Source organism: Entelurus aequoreus, linkage group LG03 (assembly GCF_033978785.1).
Source record: "Entelurus aequoreus isolate RoL-2023_Sb linkage group LG03, RoL_Eaeq_v1.1, whole genome shotgun sequence".
NCBI lineage: Eukaryota > Metazoa > Chordata > Actinopteri > Syngnathiformes > Syngnathidae > Entelurus > Entelurus aequoreus.
The window spans coordinates 38,595,083-38,614,792 of record NC_084733.1 but is presented as its reverse complement, the minus strand read 5'-3'; the positions used below and the strand labels follow the sequence as shown (position 1 = coordinate 38,614,792).

At 39.8% G+C, this 19,710-nt stretch overlaps 2 protein-coding genes across 2 annotated transcripts in view; one reads left to right on the top strand and one right to left on the bottom strand.

The window, feature by feature from the left end:
- Positions 1-8,233, top strand: part of crybg1a (crystallin beta-gamma domain containing 1a) — an 83,560-nt gene extending 75,327 nt beyond the window's left edge. Inside the window, exons 20-23 of the mRNA XM_062041784.1 lie at positions 498-621; positions 692-850; positions 4,143-4,305; positions 6,897-8,233. Coding sequence (XP_061897768.1) covers positions 498-621; positions 692-850; positions 4,143-4,305; positions 6,897-6,985 — 535 coding nt within the window. The 3' untranslated portion in view covers positions 6,986-8,233. The remainder of the gene's footprint in view (positions 1-497; positions 622-691; positions 851-4,142; positions 4,306-6,896) is intronic.
- Positions 8,234-8,530: 297 nt separating this feature from the next.
- rtn4ip1 (reticulon 4 interacting protein 1) lies at positions 8,531-19,707 on the bottom strand. Its single transcript, XM_062041786.1, has 9 exons — positions 19,236-19,707; positions 17,813-17,964; positions 16,275-16,343; positions 16,077-16,201; positions 14,703-14,751; positions 12,872-13,008; positions 12,619-12,802; positions 8,953-9,045; positions 8,531-8,764 (listed from the first exon to the last, which is right to left on the bottom strand). The coding sequence occupies exons 1-9, from the start codon at positions 19,489-19,491 to the stop codon at positions 8,639-8,641; spliced, it is 1,191 nt and encodes a 396-aa protein (XP_061897770.1). The 5' UTR covers positions 19,492-19,707; the 3' UTR covers positions 8,531-8,638.
- Positions 19,708-19,710: the final 3 nt, after the last annotated feature.

Below are 19,710 nucleotides of genomic sequence, written 5' to 3'. Positions count from 1 at the left end.
CAATATCGGAATATCGGATATCGGCAAAAAAGCCATTATCGGACATCTCTAATATTAATTAATTTTATTTCTGTGAATGTTTAAACCAAAAAACAGCCTTGTCATTGGATCACATAAAATAAACTGTAAAGCCGCACTAGTGCTAACACATAAAATGGAAGTGTACTACTGACGTAAACAAATAAATAGTAACTCACAAGACCTATGATGACTTATAACTTAATTGTCATATACACCTGAGAACTAAGTCAAGGTCTTAAAGCAGTAAAGAAGAGTGTGCTAAAGGATTTTTAATGTTCTTCGTCTTCCCAAGGTTCTGACAGGGCCCCATGAAATTCCTTAAAATGGTGCTAGCTGGGTTAAGCATGGACACATCTAATTTAAAGTAGTAATAGTGCCAAATATGTTAAGAAGTCACTAAACATGAAGATTTTTTTCACTTGCTGTTTCATTTTCTTTACATTGTCTGGTATATAAATCAGGTGTATTCCTACCAGGTGGCTTTTGTATGAAGGCAGCAACTACCGCGGCCGACAGGTCGTGCTCCAGTCGGGACAAGTGGTGGACTGGTGCATGTTCAGCGGCTGGAAAGGAGTTGGGTCTCTACGCCCGCTGATGCAGGTACTGTATGAAAGGTGGATCAAGACAATGTGAAAAGGTTGTCATGCTGTGTTGCTGGTATCTCCCACAGAAACAGATTTGTATCCGCCTGCGGAACAAGGAGACAGGTTGTGTGATGTCGTTGACGGGGGCACTGGAAGATATCCAGCTGATGAGGGTGCATGCTGTGGAGGACACAGGAGGGGTGGAACAGCTCTGGCTCTACCGTGACGGACAACTTACCTGCAAGGTGTACATTACTAGTGTATTATACACATTACAATACTACTTTACTGAACCATTAGCTTGGCTCGAGACCTTAACTCATCATTTCTTCATATAGATCAGGTGCGTCTAACTCGTTTTCAACGAGAGCCAAATTTGTAGGGCCATGTAAATGATGGCCACCTAAAAGTATACATACAGTCGTGGTCAAAAGTTTACATACACTTGTAAAGAACATAATGTCATGGCTGTCTTGAGTTTCCAATCATTTCTACAACTCTTATTTTTTGTGATAGAGTGATTGGAGCACATACTTGTTGGTCACAAAAAAAATTCATGAAGTTTGGTTCTTTTATGAATTATTATGGGTCTACTGAAAATGTGACCAAATCTGCTGGGTCAAAAGTATACATACAGCAATGTTAATATTTGGTTACATATCCCTTGGCAAGTTTCACTGTAATAAGGTGCTTTTGGTAGCCATCCACAAGCCAAACAGCTAAATTTTTGTTTCATCTGACATCACATGGACAAAGATAAGTTCTGTGGTCCAATGAAACAAAAATTGAGCTGTTTGGCCACAATACCCAGCAATATGTTTGGAGGAGAAAAGGTGAGGCCTCTAATCAGAGTTTTGTTAGTGGAGTTCATGGTGGTTCAAGCATGGTGGTGGTAGTATTATGCTCTGGGCCTGTTTTGCTGCCAATGGATCTGGTGCTTTGCAGAGAATAAATGGGACAATGAAAAAGGAGGATTACCTCCAAATTCTTCAGGGCAACCTAAAATCATTAGCCCGGAGGTTGGGTCTTGGGTGCAGTTGGGTGTTCCAACAGGACAATGACCCCAAACACATGTCAAAAGTCAAGTAAAGTTAAGTACCAATGATTGTCACACACACAAAAGTGGTATTGGAATGGCTAAATCAGGCTATAATTAAGGTTTTACAATGGCCTTTCCAAAGTCCTGACTTAAACCCCATTGAGAACATGTGGACAATGCTGAAAAAACAAGTCCATGTCAGAAAACCAACACATTTAGCTGAACTGCACCAATTTTGTCAAGAGGAGTGGTCAAAAATTCAACCAGAAGCTTGTGGATGGCTACCAAAAGCGCCTTATTGCAGTGAAACTTGTCAAAGGACATGTAACCAAATATTAACATTGCTGTATGTATACTTTTGACCCTGCAGATTTGGTCACATTTTCAGTAGACCCATAGTAAATTCATAAAAGAACCAAACTTCATGAATGTTTTTTGTGACAAACAAGTATGTGCTCCAATCACTCTATCACAAAAAATAAGAGTTGTAGAAATGATTGGAAACTCAAGACAGCCATGACATTATGTTCTTTACAAGTGTATGTAAACTTTTGACCACGACTGTATACTGTATGTGTAGCACTTACTTACGCTATTCAAAGACAAGGTGTGTTCATACTTTTAACTTATGTAAAAATGTCATTGTAGGGAACTTTCACGCTATAAAGCCAAATGTTAATGGGGGTGTTATACAGGTTTTTGTACTGGTCCAGATAGATTCATTGTGAAATGAATAGTTGTCATTTAAAGCACTGTAAAGCAACTAAAACCACCACCACTATTTGTTTTTAGTCGATTGTGTTTGCAGGAAATACCATTTTAGTTATTTTTAGTCTTTCCCTTTTCAGCCGGATGCCTTTTGTGTTGATGGAACAGATTGCTGTGTAGCTTATAAAAGCTGTTAAAGGCCTACTGAAATGAATTTTTTTATTTAAACAGGGATAGCAGATCTATTCTATGTGTCATACTTGATCATTTCGCGGTATTGCCATATTTTTGCTGAAAGCATTTAGTATAGAACGACGATAAAGATCGCAACTTTTGGTATCTGATAAAAAAAAGGCTTGCCCCTACCGGAAGTAGCGTGACGTAGTCAATTGAACATATACGCAAAGTTCCCTATTGTTTACAATGATGGCCGCATGAAGTGAGAGAGATTCGGACCGAGAAAGCGACGATTTCCCCATTAATTTGGCGAGGATGAAAGATTTGTAGATGAGAAAAGTGCAAGTGAAGGACTAGTGGGGAGTGGAAGCGATTCAGATAGGGAAGATGCTGTGAGAGCCGGGGGTTACCTGATATTCAGCTGGGAATGACTACAACAGTAAATAAACACAAGACATATATATACTCTATTAGCCACAACACAACCAGGCTTATATTTAATATGCCACAAATTAATCCCGCATAAAAACACCTAGGTGTTTGTTATGCTAGCTCCTAGCTACTAGCTACTAGCTCGAGCTAGTTATAGCTCGAGCGGGTAATATGGACGGGATCCCGTATATATAACCCGCCAATACAATTCAAACACCTGCACAACACACACACTCACTCAGCCCAAAGGACCGTTCACCTAACCCAAGGTTCATAAAGCTTATATATTTAACCAAAGTTACGTACATGACACGCACGTACGGGCAAGCGATCAAATGTTTGGAAGCGCGCAGGTGGGACCTGATATTCAGCTGGGAATGACTACAACAGTAAATAAACACAAGACATATATATACTCTATTAGCCACAACACAACCAGGCTTATATTTAATATGCCACAAATTAATCCCGCATAACAAACACCTAGGTGTTTGTTATGCTAGGTCCTAGCTACTAGCTCGAGCTAGTTATAGCAAGCGATCAAATGTTTGGAAGCGTACTCACGGTATCGCGTCTGCGTCTGTTAACGAAGTCAAAGTCCTCCTGGTAAGAGTCTCTGTTGTCCGAGTTCTTCGATCTTGACTGCATCTTTCGGGAATGTAAACAATGAAACACTGACTGTGTTGTGTTGCTGACTTCCCTCGCAAAATACTCCGCTTCGCACCGACTTTCTTCTTTGCTTGCTCAGCTTCTTTCTCCATAATGCAATGAACAAATTGCAACAGATTCACCAACACAGATGTCCAGAATACTGTGGAATAATGACATGAAAACAGAGCTATTTCGTATTGGCTTCAATGGGGAAGCCATACCTCTGTTAAACTGGCTACGTCACGCGCATACGTCAACCTCCAAAGGCGTTTTGAACCGGAAGTTCCCCGGGAAATTCAAAATTGCACTTTATAAGTTAACCCGGCCGTATTGGCATGTGTTGCAATGTTAAGATTTCATCATTGATATATAAACTATCAGACTGCGTGGTCGGTAGTAGTGGGTTTCAGTAGGCCTTTAAACCCACTAAAGAGATGTCGGATTTTCTGTTGTGAATATTTTTTGTAATTAAGTACAGAAATCTGTTGAGGTCTCAGACCGTCAATAACTCACTTCCTGTTTGCTTCCAGTTGGCTGAGGACTGTTGCCTGGAGACGGCGAGTAATGTGGTGATGGCAGGAAGTCGACTGTGCGTGTCTCCTGAGAGAGGCAAAGACAACCAGCTGTGGAACATCACCTCAGATGGTCTAATTTGCTGCCACTTTCATCCTGACCTGGTCTTGGAGGTCAAAGGTCAGACTTCTCTCTCTCTGTCTCTCTCCATTTACCATATTGATGCATTTCATTTTAAATATACAAAAAACCCACTGTAGATCTGGGGTGTCAAACTAATTTTAGCTCAGGGGCCACATGGAGTAAAATCTATTTTCAAGTGGGCCAAACTGGTAAAATCATGGCATGATCATCTAAAAATAAAGACAACTTTAGATTGTTTTCTTTGTCTAAAAATAGACAAAGTACCTATTTTTCGGACTATAAGTCGCTCCGGAGTATACGTCGCACTGGCCGAAAATGCACAATAAAGAAGAAAAAAAACATATATGTCGCACTGGAGTATAAGTCGCATATTTGGGGATATTTATTTGATAAAACCCAACACCAAGATTAGACATTTGAAAGGCAATTTAAAATAAATAAAGAATAGTGAACAACAGGCTGACTAAGTGTACACCATATTACGCACAAATAACCAACTGAGAACGTGCCTGGTATGTTAACGTAACATATTATGGTAAGAGTCATTTAAATAACCATAACATATAGAACATGCTATACGTTTACCAAACAATCTGTCACTCCCGATCGCTAAATAACATCAAATCTTCCTCCTCGGTGTCGCTCCTGGTATGCGGCGCTAGCGTCCATTCTTTCTGCTGCTCGATCGCCGTTTTCTGCTGCATATTTCACTACGTCCAGCTTGTAATCTGCAGTATATGATTTCCTTTTCGGTGCCATTTTAGTTCAGTCCTTCTCAGTTTTTATAAATTACCGCCAACGTTGATGTGGTCCATTTTAATAGCTCCGGCAGTAGCGTATAGCAGTTAGCATTCCAAAACCCACAATGCATTTCTGCCATGACCCGCCCCCGCCGAATTCTTATTGGTTGGCGTGTGTGTGACGATGGCTGCCATTTGCTTCGTCGCTGACGCGAATGAGATAAATAATATTATTTGATATTTTACAATAATGTGTTAATAATTTCACACATAAGTCGCTCCGGAGTATACGTCGCACCCATGGCCAAACTATGAAAAAAACTGCGACTTATAGTCCGAAAAATACGGTACATTCTGAAAATGTACAAATCATAATGTTTTTTTTTTTTACACTTACATGTTGCCTCCGGGTACTCCGGCTTCCTCCCACCTCCAAAGACATGCACCTGATAGGTTGATTGGCAACACTAAATTGGCCCTAGTGTGTGAATGTGAGTGTGAATGTTGTCTGTCTATCTGTGTTGGCCCTGCGATGAGGTGGCGACTTGTCCAGGGTGTACCCCGCCTTCCGCCTGATTGTGGCTGAGATAGGCTCCAGCACCCCCCGTGACCCCGAAGGGAATAAGCGGTAGAAAATGGATGGGATGGATGTTGCCGTTAATAGTACTTTCTGAATGAATGATGTGATAACGGTTATCAGACAGATAGGTGGAATTGAGTCTGGTAGAGATTTAAAATGCTCCCATTGGGGTTAATTTTTAATCTGTCAGAAGATGAAATGAAACAGGATGTTATTAATGTAACTGACTCATTTTCCTCAAGTGATGCACTAACGTGGTTAATTCTGTACATATGTAGCATCATCTATAACAAAACTTGTGAATTTGGACTCATCTCATGAACCCCACATGAAGTTAGAAGGGTTACATATTATTTCAGCATATTTGTGCGCCCTGAAAATGTGTCCCCATGCAGTCATAAGTACAACACGAAATGTACAGATTATTAATGTCATTTTTTGGGCGGGGTAGAAATGTCTCAGGTTACATTACCAGAAACATCTTTGACATTCAAGTAACAACCCATGTTTTGTACACTATCACTAATAAGTACGCAGTGTCCAAACATGGGAGCGTTGCCTCTATACTCCTATCCTAACAGGACACATAACTCCGCCCCCTCTCAAGTTGTGTGCGCTCTCGCCAGCAGTGTACACAAAGAATTGCTACTGCGACATCCAGTGGACACATTTAGAAAAGCAGTTTCTTTCATTCAAAAAGTTCAGCTCATTTTTATACTTAGCAAACTCATCTCGTGGGCCGGATAAAACCTGTTGGTGGGCCTGGTCTAGCCCACGGGCCGTATGTTTGACACTTCTGCTGTAGATGTTTACCCAGCAGCACCTGCAGTAAGCAAAAGATGGCGCCATAGCACAAACAACAACACACACAGTGTCTTTGCATGTTTTTTTATGAAAACTATTTGCATTGTGGCGGTCAGCAAAGATCCATAAATTAGCTACGCCGTTTTAGAAGCCACACGGTTCAAAGGGTAGGAAAAAAGTAGTCCGTAATTTACAGTATTTAAAAGACTTGCATGAACTCAACTAAGTTCTGAATACTTTCTCTCTCATCTCAGTAGGCACTATAAAAATTATTATGTGTCTCCTTGTCTACTGTATCAAAATCAATTATGTCATATTGACTTATTCAAAGCTGCAATTACCCAGCCTCAAATATTCCGCTCTGCAATTTATATTTTCCAGAAATGTTGCATATTTTGCATTTAATCATTGTGTAGCTTTTCTTTGCATCATTTTGAAGCACACTTCATGACCTTATTTTTTTTTGTGTTTACATTGAGTTCTAACGTCATGTTGTGTCCCAGGAGGTCTTCAGTACGACAAGAACCAGGTGATCCTCAACACGTTCGATGAGGGAAAACCAAACCAAAGATGGACACCGGAGATCTTGTGATATGAGCGGCCGTTCTGTGGCCAGCTCCACTAGTGGACTGTTGGTCCCCGTGACGCAGCTCCACCGCGGGACTTACTTCACTCAGACAGAGTGGGACTTTGCACAATCATTCTGCACTCTTGTAGCATTTGGACCCTCCATAAGGAGGTCCACCATGTTCTGGTTTTAGATTTAACATTAATTTAACACTTCTATTTAATTTCATTGATATTGTTGTTGTTTTAAGTCTTTTTTTTTTTTTTTTTTTTAGCTACGCACGTCTCTTTTACATGTTGATTGTCAGCCCTGATTCAATGCTGCATACCTGTCTACTTTTGGTACTTTTCTAACCCAAGGTGTCTGTTTCCTCATGTTGATGGAAGGCCAACACTCCAAAGATGTTTTTTTTTTGACACTCATAATATTTCATGTGTTGTAAAGTTTCACATTGTTTCAAATGCTTAAAGTTGTAGTTTTCGAATGATATTTTCACCTGCTGTTGTAAATATGTAAACATAAACGGGTTGAAGAACTCTTAACTTTTAATTGTATCATTTTAGGCATGTGAAATGCTCGGTGCAGGTTCAATTCCTAGTTGGCGCCCCAACAACACCCAGCCATGGCAGGTGTGTGGTTAAATGGTTGCATCCAGCGTGAAAACTAAGCTAAACAAATGATGCAATTGACTCACTGTGACGACCTCTAATGGGAAAATCTGGAAAACGTTTTAGCAATATAAGCTTAAGCCGTGGCACAAAGTAATAACTGACTTTTTTTATTGTTGGCCACAATTAAATACAATTAAGATCAGTGGATGTTGCACTGAATTTAGCATCAATGTATGTGAAAGTGCTAAATACCACCATTTAATTATTTAATGCTAATTAGGGATGTCCTTTTCACTTCCAATACAATACCAATAACAATAACAGCACAAATCATACATACTTGTACTATTTTCTAGTACGGAATGTTAGAAAGGCTTAAGTGAAATTACCTAAGCAGAATAGTATGAAAAATAATCCCCTATTTATGGACTTATGCTGTCTTTAAGTTGAATTGGTCATTGTTTTGTTGGCAACACCCAGTGGCCACGATAATTAAGTGAAAGTCATGACAAGAGTAAGTTGAACGATGGGGACACATTTGTTACTGGATACTTTCTAATATGCATCTTCCTTGGAGACTTTGAATCTGTTAGTAATATGCAACTATAATTTGATACTTGTTTGTAATGACAAATGTGTTTTAGATTGCAATATTGTACAACCAAAGACAAGTTATGACGTATGTCTAGCTTGTGTGCCATTTCTTGCTTGGCTGTTTTGTAGCTGCTGGCTCCTGTTTGCCTTTTGTAAACAATTTGACTAAAATTCAAGAAAAGACCAACTTTGTGTGTTTATTGAAGGACATTTAGATGTTAACTGGCTTTCAGGCTTGGCACAAGTAAACATACTGCAGGACTGCTTTGTATCAGTTTAGATGCAAGCCGGTATCATCCGATGTCTGTTTCTGTGCTCGTCAATAACGGATCGGGACTCCTAATGCTAATGTATAACAATATTCTCAGACAAATGTAGTTGTTTTTTAGTTTTATTTAGTATTCAAGCATAGATCATGTTGAAATAGTCTTTACACACACATTCATCAGTACATTTAGTCGTTGGCAGTGTGCTACGCATCGTCTGTCCTAGTATTAATTTGGACTACAGTCTTTCCTCGGGCGTGGCCCTTCTCCACCTTCTCAAGGGCCTGGGGAACCTGAGCGAAGCTGAAAGTCTCTTCTACTACTGCATGGATCTGACAAGAAACCAGCAGGGTAAGTGTGAGTAAAGCATCCATGAACTCTGAAAACATCTTATGTTGCATTTTCTTTAACACAATCTGCAGAAGCTTGTTTGAATTGCAATATTATCAAGTTCATGGAATTGTCAGTACCACCATGTCACTTTTTTCTTTCCAGACTATGCAATCAAAATAATTCATACCTGTCCTGCATCCACCATTTCCCGTATTTCGTCCAATGCTGGACCACTTGGTGCAAAGAACCCCCAGCGGTAGTGGACCCCCTTAACAAGGTGCTGTAACACAGTAAAAGCATACCAATGAAAAAAACAAAACTTCTGTATTCGTTTAAAAAGTCAAAAAGAGCAAAGAAATTATTTGAGCTGGCTTTTGAGGAAAACAACATTCCCTTCCTGTGTCTCTGAAAGTCACCTGAGCTGGACTCACTTTTATGTTCTGTGAATGCAAACATTAAATCACATGACAACACATAACTTATGCTTTTGAAAGCATGGTGGGGCTTCTTACCAATTATGGCAAAGGGAATTAATTGGACTTGTTTTGAGGAGTTATCTAACATGTCCTAGTTTCTCCTTCAAGTTCACTAGAAAATTTGCAGATTTTGACAATGCGAGTACTAAAGAAAGCAGAAAAGTTGAGAAATGTGCACAGTATGTTCATTCAATACTAGATCCATCTGATGACCGTAGGTGTGACTATGACTGTGTAACCTGCCTGGTACAGACTGATTGATTGAGAGTCCAGAATGCTGGCCAAATAGCTAAAAGCCTGAGCTGTCAGCTCAATGTTCAAATATTAGACACAGTGTGTTGTCAAGCTTATGAGATGCGAAACAAGTGTAAGCCACTGTGACACTATTGTTCTTTTTTTAAATGTTTTTATTTTATTTTTTATTAATGGCTGTGATGATGTCAATGAGGGATTTGTAATCACTGCTATGTTGGAATTCAGATTAATATTGATACTTTTGTTGACATTATTCATTTTTGTTTGACTACTTTTGGATTGGTTTGTGTCATGTTAGTGCAGTGGTTCTTGACCTGGGTTCGATCGAACCCTAGGGGTTCGGTGAGTCGGGCTCAGGGGTTCGGCGGAGGTCAAAACACACCCGACTCATCGTGTAAATACAAACTTCTCCCTATCGGCGTATTACGGATACGGCAACAGCTGACTGGTTTGCAGGTGTGTAATTTGTTGTGAGTTTATGCACTGTGTTGGTTTTGTTGTTTGAACAAGGTGATGTTCATGCACGGTTCATTTTATGCACCAGTAAAAAAACATGGTAACACTTAAGTATGGGGAACATATTCACCATTAATTAGTTGCTTATTAACATGCACATTAGTAACATATTGGCTCTTAACTAGTCATTATTAAGTACTTATTAATGCCTTATTCGGCATGGCCTTATTATAACCCTAACCCTCTAACCCTGACCCTAACCAAATAACTCTAAATTAAGTCTTTATTACTTAGTATATGTTCCCCTAGTGTCCAAATGCCTCTAAATTAAGTCTTTGTTACTTAGAATATGTTCCCCATACTAAAGTGTTACCAAAAACATAACTTTGTCTTGAATTTGAATTTTTTTTAACTAAAGAAGGGTTCGGTGAATGTGCATATGAAACTGGTGGGGTTCGGTACCTCCAACAAGGTTAAGAACCACTGCGTCAGTGTCTTCTCAATTGCTCTGTTGGTTGCTATTTTGAATGTTGCTGGGCCAGGTTGGGTTTTGGAATTGGAATTGTACTATTATGGTATTATTGTGTATTATTTTGTTGGACTGGTTAATAAAAATAAATAAATAAATGAATAAAAAAATGAAAATGTCCAACGTGATTCTTAAAGTGTCAGGGAGTTTACCAACCGGCTGGCATCAATTACATATGCAGATTCAATGACATAGTAATGACTGATTGCATGGTAGCATACGATTTATTTTCATTTAATATTAACATAAAGTATAATTGTTGTGACTACATGGTGGCAGTAAACCCTATTGTGGTCACATTGGGCAAAATGGTGCACAGCGCACACACAGTACAGTAGATACAATATCTGTCATGTGCTGTACTTTGAATACATTTTTATGTGTAAAATTACATCTGTGTATTTTCAACCAACCGCATTGATTCTGGCAATAATGCTAATTTGAAATCATTTTTTAATAATGCTTGCACTAAAGAAAACCACACACGGTGTTTCTTAGTATTTGTTACACAGTAATGTCAACAACATGGATCTTTCATTCATTCTGTGACAAACCAATTGGGGCTCACAACATTGCCACCATGTTTGCATTTTTGTTGAAAGGCTTCTTTGAAATTTTTTTAATGCAAATAAATTTTAAAAAAAGAAATTAAATATACAAATATTACCTCTTTTTTTTTTTTTTTAATAATTGATTGGCAACACTAAATTGGCCCTAGTGTGTGAATGTTGTCTGTCTATCTGTGTTGGCTCTGTGATGAGGTGGCGATTTGTCCAGGGTGTACCCCGCCTTCCGCCCAAGTGCAGCTGGGATAGGCTCCAGCCACCCCTGTAACCCCGATAGGGAATAGCGGTAGGAAATGGATGGATGAAAAATAATAAGATGCTTGTGCTTAGCACAAAGTATAGTGATTCCTGTGCACAAGTATTGAAAGCCACAACTGCACGGCAGTTTTGCAGTGCAAGCACTTGACAGGATGCCACCAAACCTAAATTCGCTGAGGTCTCATTATAAAAAAAAAGCACTCTGTCAGAGCTACAGTATTCCTCTGGGAGAGGAGAACCTTCTAGAAGGACAACCATCTCTGCTGCAATCCACCAATCAGGCCTGTATGGAATAGTGGTCAGACGGAGGCCATTTCTTAGCAAAAAGTTTGCCAAAATGCACCTGTAAGACTCTCAGACCATGAAAAAACAAAATTCTCTGGTCTGATGAGACAAAGATTAAACTCGTGTGAATGCCAGGCGTCATGTTTGGAGGGAATCAGGTACCCCTCATCACCAGACCAATACCATCCCTACAGTGAATGAAGCATGGTAGTGGCAGCATCATGATGTGGGGATGGTTTTCAGCGACCAAAAACTGGGAGACTAGTCAGGATAAAGATTAAGATTAAAGATTAAAGTACCAATGATTGTCACACACACACTAGATGTGGTGAAATTTGTCCTCTGCATTTGACCCATCCCCTTGGGGAGCAGTGGGCAGCAGCGGCGCCGCGCCCGGGAATCATTTTGGTGATTTAACCCCCAACTCCAACCCTTTGTTGCTGAGTGCCAAGCAGGGAGGTTATGGGTCCCATTTTTATAGTCTTTGGTATGACTCGGCTGGGATTTGAACTCCAACCTACCGATCTCAGGGAAAGATTAATGCAGCAATGTACAGAGACATCCTGGATGAAAACCAACACTTCCCATCCAACCTGATGGAGCTTGAGAGGTGCTGCAAAGAGGAATAAGTGAAACTGCCCAAATATAGGTGTGTCAAGCTTGTGGCATCGCACTCTAAAAGTCTTGAGGCTGTAATTGCTGCCAAAGGTGCATCAACAAAGTACTGACTAAAGGCTGTGAATACTTATGTATTTTTTCATTTTTAGTGAATTTGCAAACATTTCTACATTTCAGTTTTTTTCTCTCAAGATGGGAGGCTGAGTGTACCTTAATAAGAAATAAAATTAACTTTTTTGATTCTAGCAAATGGCTGCGATGAAACAGAGTGAAACATTTAAAAGGCTCTGAATATGTTCTGTACTACCCACTGTATACTTACTGAAAGTGTACATTATAAATAATACAATGTAAAGGATGGAATGTACCTTCATGTCCAATAAGATGATAAGCAGGTGACTTTTTCCTACCTTAAGAGCCTTGGTGGTCATAGTGGCAGCGGTCTGCAGCATCCCATCAGCCACCCCCAGAGTGTCAGTGTTCTGCAGGAAGGGTGTAACCAGGGTGACGTACTTAGCACCACTCCAAGGTTTGAGCAGATTCAGCGCCCAGCGTTCTGTGTCACCCCCGATATTATCCAGGACCAGGTCGAACCTTCATGAGGAGGATTTTAGAGGGGGATATGAGAATAAAATGCTGTCATAGTGTCTGGAAGTCTCTCACTTGTCCAAGGCAGCAAGAGGCACCTCAACAGGTCCGGTTGTGTAGTTCACCACATGGTCCGCTCCAAGCTGCCTGACTAAGCGCTCTGCATTGTGGGAGCAAGTGACTGTCACATGGGCTCCCCACGCTTTCACCATCTTAAAATGAAACACAAATATGCAGCAAAAGGACCTCGGTGTAGTTGGCACCCGTACCGCACGGATACCCGATAAAACCGCCCGCAGCTTGTGCAAAATGTTTTCCAATTTCTGAATGAGAATATCCCCCCAGATTCCATTGAGCAAGGCACTTGCCTTCCCCCTAGTAGCTCCACACAAAGCTGCCTACTTTTACAGAGATTATCTAGCTTGCTATCTTTGCTCTTCCTTTAGTTTCCCCCATTAAATATTTTTGATGACTTTGTTTTTAAGAGCAGATGCCCTTCCTGAAGTAATGCTCTTAATTTTTCCAGGCTGAGATTGTGATTTTGTGGCGTTGTGTTGTTGGACAACAAACAAAACTCCTGCGCGCTATTTAGTAGAGCGTGCGGGTCCGATATGGACATCTGTCCTATATCAGCAATGAAAAAGCTAGTATCAAATGATATCGTCTTGCATCTAAAATCTCAGATACAAGCAGTCCTGCAGCATGTTTACTTGTGCAAAGCTGGACCGCCAGTAAACATCTAAATGTCCTCAAACACACAAGGTTGGTCTTGTATTTTAGCGAATACTGTAGGCTACTACAAGCTTTCAGCTACACAGCAGCAAAGCATACAATAGCACACAAGCTAGACATAGGTAATAAGTGTCCTTAATTGAACAATAAAACATGAAATGTATCAATATAAACAAGTATCAAATAATTATTGTTGAATATTACTTATGTATACAAAGTCTCCATGACAGAAGCATGTGAGAAAGTATCCAGTAACAAACGTGTCCGCATCATTCAACTTACTGCGTCATGAGCTTTATTTTAATTATTATGGCCAAAAACAAATTACCACTCCAATTTATAGACAGCACAGATCTGTCAAAAGGTGAGTGTTTCTCATACCTATCAATGTTTTGTAATTATTTTCAAGCTTTTTGCAACATTCTGCACTACAAAATTATAAAAATATGAACAATGATTTGTGCTGATATTGTATCTAATTAATATCAATATCGGCCAATACCCAAGACAGCGAAATGTGTAAAATGTTTTCTTTTTTTTCCCAAAAGTTTTATCGCGACACCCCTACTATTTCGTTATATTCTTGTTATATGAGGGCATTATAGTATTGCTAAAACAACAAATACAACGGTGGCCCACTGCATATACAGTACATATAAGTAAATATTTGACGGATAAAAGAGAGTACAGGTGGTCCTCGTTTTACAAATGTGCTCTATTAAATGATAAACTTAATTTTGGTCTGTAATTACGAGACTGGCTTGAGAACTAGTAGTTACACGTCCCTCCTGCACATCAGAAGAGCAGCTGTGGAAATAGTCTCCAGCTTTAGGTATCTATCCAGGGACCTCACCTGGAGCCACAACACTTCCTGTCTGCTCAAGAAAGCACACCAGCGTCTCTACAGCATGCTGGACTAGGGAGCTCAATCCTGCGGAGCTTCTACGGACATGTGGTGGAGGGCAATTTAAACACCAGCAAAAGGGTGTGGCACAGCAGCTACATGGCTGAAGAGAGGAAGGCACTTGAAAGCTGCTCAGAAGATCTTCATCCACAAAGAGAGCTCTCATCATCACCAAGGACACCAATCGACTTGCACTAAAATGCGCCGAAGGAACGGAACTGTTGCGTAACCCGAGGACCACCCGTATTGCAAAGTGCAGATATACAGTACCTGGATGGCAAACGTTCCAACTCCCCCGGACCCACCGAGGATCAAAATACTGTGAGGGAGATGAAAAGGGTCAACAAAAACACCAATGTGTCATCTTGCCAGCTTTTGTGCACATTCATGTTGAATATACTACAGTAAATCTTGTGACAACAATAAATATATAAAGTATGTTCATGCACATTTGGAGTTAACGTGAATTTGGAGATGACGCAAGAAAATAAACTGGAAGAAATTGAGTTACTGATAGTAAGGAAAAATATTAATATTGTATACCATTTTGTTTTTATTATGTTTATTCTCATACCTGACAATATTGACAATAGTTTGCACCTTCTAAAGGATCCTAGTAACTTACTTAAAAAAGGGTCTGACAGTGCAGGCTTACAGTGTTTACTTACAAAGTATTAAGAAGAAAAATAACGCTTTATCCTGATGTCGTTCATTATATTATTATTAGTTTATTTTTATCTTTATTTAATATTATTTTACCGGGGGAAATTTGCGTCCCACAGCTAGATTTGTATTTGCCCTTAGAGAATATTTTACATAGTGAATGTTAGAGCTAAATATTACTCATACAATAATACTACTTATTGAAATCTATTTACCAGCTTAGCATAACTTCACTTCCTATATACAGTATACACTATTGATTTTTATTTTTATTAAGGATCCCCATTAGCTGGTTGCCACAACAACCCACTAGTCTTCCTAGGGTCCACAAACTCAATACAATTACAAGTAAAAGCATAAAATTATAACTACACAATACAGAAAAAAAAGCATCAACAAGCAAACAATTTACAGTCACAGAATATTAGTTACTATATAAATATAATTACACAATACAAATATATACTATACTATAGAATAAGTAAAGTTATGTGTAGGCATTTGGCACCTTAGTGAAAAAAGCTCAGATTTAATATGTTTATTTATACATCATACAATGTCTCGGTTACTATTTTTACCCCTGTATATATTTTTTCATTTTTTGTATTGCATTTTCTACACATTTTTTCCCCTTTTAGTTAATCACTGAATAAACTAACATATGTATTATTATACATTTCACATATAATTTGGCTAAGTCTGTTTGAATATCTAAAACAAAATGATGTGTGTAAACACAGGGAGTGAACAGACTGTCAGATTGCTGAGACATTAAGAAGTCGCAATATTAAATAAACTACCGTATGCTTCTTCCTACTCCTTTTCAGAGATGTTGACTTGTCAGTGTAATCATGTGACCTTCAATACTGTAAACAGGTTTGAAACAAATAAACCATTACAGTAAACCAAATGATCCACAGTATGAATTATTTTGGCCTTGATATTAATAAAAGTAGATATTGGGTACGTGTGATCGCTCACCGCTTGTTGGCACAATTGTCTTTAGTGAGCCCCCCTGTGTTAACGAGCGCCGACCAGGCTGTGGTCGCCACGTACGGGATGGCTGCGGCCTCTGTGTGGCTCAGTGACTTTGGTTTGAGGGACACCTGAGCATGAGGTACAAACACACATAGTTCAGGCCCTTGTTTTAAAATGTCAAAAACATTAACCTCACTGTACCTCATTGGCGCTCAGGACCACAAACTCAGCCAAGCTGCCCTGCTTCCACGGTGGGATGGCAGCCCACACCTAAACAAGGCAGAACTCTCTCATTATGTCATAAAAGTGTTGAAACACGTAAAATACTTCAAATGTTGAATGAAAAAAGAACACACAACAACGTTAAAAATAACACTATTAGCTGGGGTTACGTTCCAAACCGTTAAAACACCCTTAAAAAGTCCTATAAATGTACAATATTCTAGTCCAGTGATTCTCAAACTTTGGTATGGGCTCTATCTAGTAGTACCCCAAATAATTACTTAATAAAATATTTAAAGAGAGTGTTACCAGACATGCACCTGGGGATAGGTTGATTGGCAACACTAAATTGGCCCTAGTGTGTGAATGTGAGTGTGAATGTTGTCTGTCTATCTGTGTTGGCCCTGCGATGAGGTGGCGACTTGTACAGGGTGTACCCCGCCTTACGCCCGATTGTAGCTGAGATAGGCTCCAGCGCCCCCCGCGACCCCCGAAGGGAATAAGCGGTAGAAAATGGATGGATGGGTTACCGTTCAAACTGTGTGTGATTTTACAATGGCCAGAAATCTCTGCCTTGTTTTAATGAATATTTAGGCCTACTATACTACCGTATTTTAATGTTGGTCATTACTTGGTGAAAAACATTTGGGAATCACTGCTCTAGTCACAACCCTACATGACTGTTTTAAATACATTTTAAATTCAGTTGAACACATTAAGCACCAACACTAACTGGCACACGCTTGTGTAGTAAAAATAATGAAGAAAAATAATGCAAGATTTTCAAATTTTTTTATTTTTATTTTTTCAAGCAAAATTGAAAAGTGTGAAATGCAAAACTATTCACTGTGAATGTACCCAATTACACCTTCAGAAGTTGTGGGATTTTTGCTGAAAAATTTAATGATTCAATACTCAATTATTCAATTGAATTTTCAGTAAAAGGCCTAAGTGCTGAATCAAGGAACTGAATACTTTTTTGCATGCTACATTTTTCAGTGTCGTCCACTTCACAGTTAGGGGCAATTTGCAACGGACAGTTTAACATAAAAGCCTCATAAAATATATTTATTTGTGGTCCTAAAATAAAATGTGAAAAGGGCATGAATATTATTTTAAGTTACTACAGGTGTCATAAAGAAGTACAGGAAACCCACGTTTAAACGCTGTTAATTGGTTTCGGCCCTAAATTAATTTCCGTAAATAACATTAATATTTTTATAGCTACCACTATCTGATATGTTCACCATTATGACAGCCCTTGAAACACCCAGGTAGTCACCTATACACTCCTTTAATCAAATATTGTAATGCTGCCTGAGGCTGAGCCAATCTGTGGCCACTATACTGAACTGTGCGCTCTGATTGGTTTGGTCGCATCTCGTGGCCAATACTACTGTAGTATTTGTATTTTTAATTAATTTTGCCATTTGTATGCTTGTAAATGCTTGTTAATCCAAAAATATGTATAATAGGGATACAAGAAATCAGCAATAGAGCGACTGTACTTTGTTTACCTCGTCCTGTTCTCTGAAGTACTTTACAGCCAGGCCGCATTCCATGATGACCCCAGAAACATCTCTACCCAGGGTGAGCGGGAACTCATTGCCCGTCTGATTCATGTTGAGAGGGTCTCTTTTCATGGACAATGTTGCAGCACCATAGCCACCTAACAGAATGGAAGATATTTTAATTCCTTGAAGGAAAGCACAGAGCATCCTGAAAGACCCATCCCACCCCGAGCACTGCCACCTAGAACTGCTGCCCTTGCGGGCAGACGCTATAGGGTGCTAAAAGCGGGCACAAATAGATTAAAAAACAGTTTTTACCCAAGAGCCATAGTAGCATTAAACAGGCCCTGAGTGAGCACAATGTGTCTGTCATGTCCTCATGTGTCATGTATTTTATTTTTCAGACTATAATGTGCAATAATGTTGGACTGGGCAATATATCCTAAACGGCCTCTTGATAAGTGCCATTATACTGGACTGTGAAATACAATAATGTGCAATAACCTGACTATAATGTGCAATAATGTTGGACTGTGCAATATATCTCAAATGACCTCTTAACAAGTGCAATAATACTGGACTGTGAAACAGAATAATGTGCAATAACCTGTCTGTCCATCTATCCATCCATCCATCCATGGCTGGGAGAGTGGCCGTGCCAGCAACCTGAGGGTTCCTGGTTCGATCCCCAGCTTCTACCAACCTAGTCACGTCCGTTGTGTCCTTGAGCAAAACACTTTACCCTTGCTCCTGATGGGTCGTGGTTAGTGCCTTGCATGGCAGCTCCCACCATCAGTGTGTGAATGTGTGGGTGAATGTGGAAATAGTGTCAATGCGCTTTGAGTACCTTGAAGGTAGAAAAGCGCTATACAAGTATAACCCATTTATCTATCTATCTATCTATCTATATATATATATATATATCCATCCATCCATTTTCTACTGTTTGTCCCTTTTTGGGATCGCGGGGGTGCTGGAGCCTATCTTAGCTGCATTCGGGCAGAAGGCGGGGTACACCCTGGACAAGTCGCCACCTCATCACAGGGCCAACACAGATGGACAGACAACATTCACACTCACACACTAGGGCCAATTTAGTGTTGCCAATCAACCTATCCCCAGGTGCATGTCTTTGGAGGTGGGATGAAGCTGGAGTACCCGGAGGGAACCCACGCAGTCACGGGGAGAACATGCGAACTCCACATAGAAAGATCCCGAGCCCGGAATTGAACTCAGGACTACTCAGGACCTTCGTATTGTGACAATAAAACTCTATTCTATTCTATTGGTGTCATGTGAACTGAAACCATTCGATGCCACAGCATGCCCATACATCTAAATACAATGAGTAAGAGTTAGGCTTTTTTTTTCTTATATAATTATTACTTTACATGTTTTGCAATGTTTGAATATGAAACCGATACCTCACCTCTCATGCTGACGTCAATGGGGTTGAGTCCCGCAGCAAACACCTTGACAATAACCTCATTGGGGTAGTTGATGAGAGGTAAACTCGCATTTTTGCTCAGTCGTAGAACATCGTTGCCTCCATATTTATCAATAACCCAGGCAGGCATGACAGTCCTGCAGCAGCTTGACGTCTTGAAACATCTAAAAGCTGAATGGCGAAACCAGCAGCGAGTGTGCACTGCCATGTTTACACTGAGAATAGTCAGTGCTGACATATTTAAATATCCATGCTAGGAAAGGGGACGACTATAACGGCAAAGTAAGCAAAATTCTCTTAAGACCCGACTTCCTTCTTACCGTAAACATTTTCCTTTCGCGCAATTAGCCCAACAAACAAAATTAAGCTTTTATTTTAACCTGTCAAAAAGACGTCGCGCTCATTATATATAAACCACTTCCTGAACTTCCCGAGGGCGTACGCTTTCCACCAATCA

Excerpts from the sequence above, each read along its gene's own strand:
- rtn4ip1 (XM_062041786.1), bottom strand. The coding sequence starts at position 19,491 with ATGTCAGCACTGACTATTCTCAGTGTAAACATGGCAGTGCACACTCGC. Across the intron at positions 16,344-17,812 it reads ACTTCAGAGAACAGGACGAG|GTGTGGGCTGCCATCCCACC; the intron begins GTAAACAAAGTA and ends TGCCTTGTTTAG. Across the intron at positions 8,765-8,952 it reads AAATGGTGGATGCAGGACAG|ATCCATGCAGTAGTAGAAGA; the intron begins GTATGAATTATT and ends GTTTCTTGTCAG.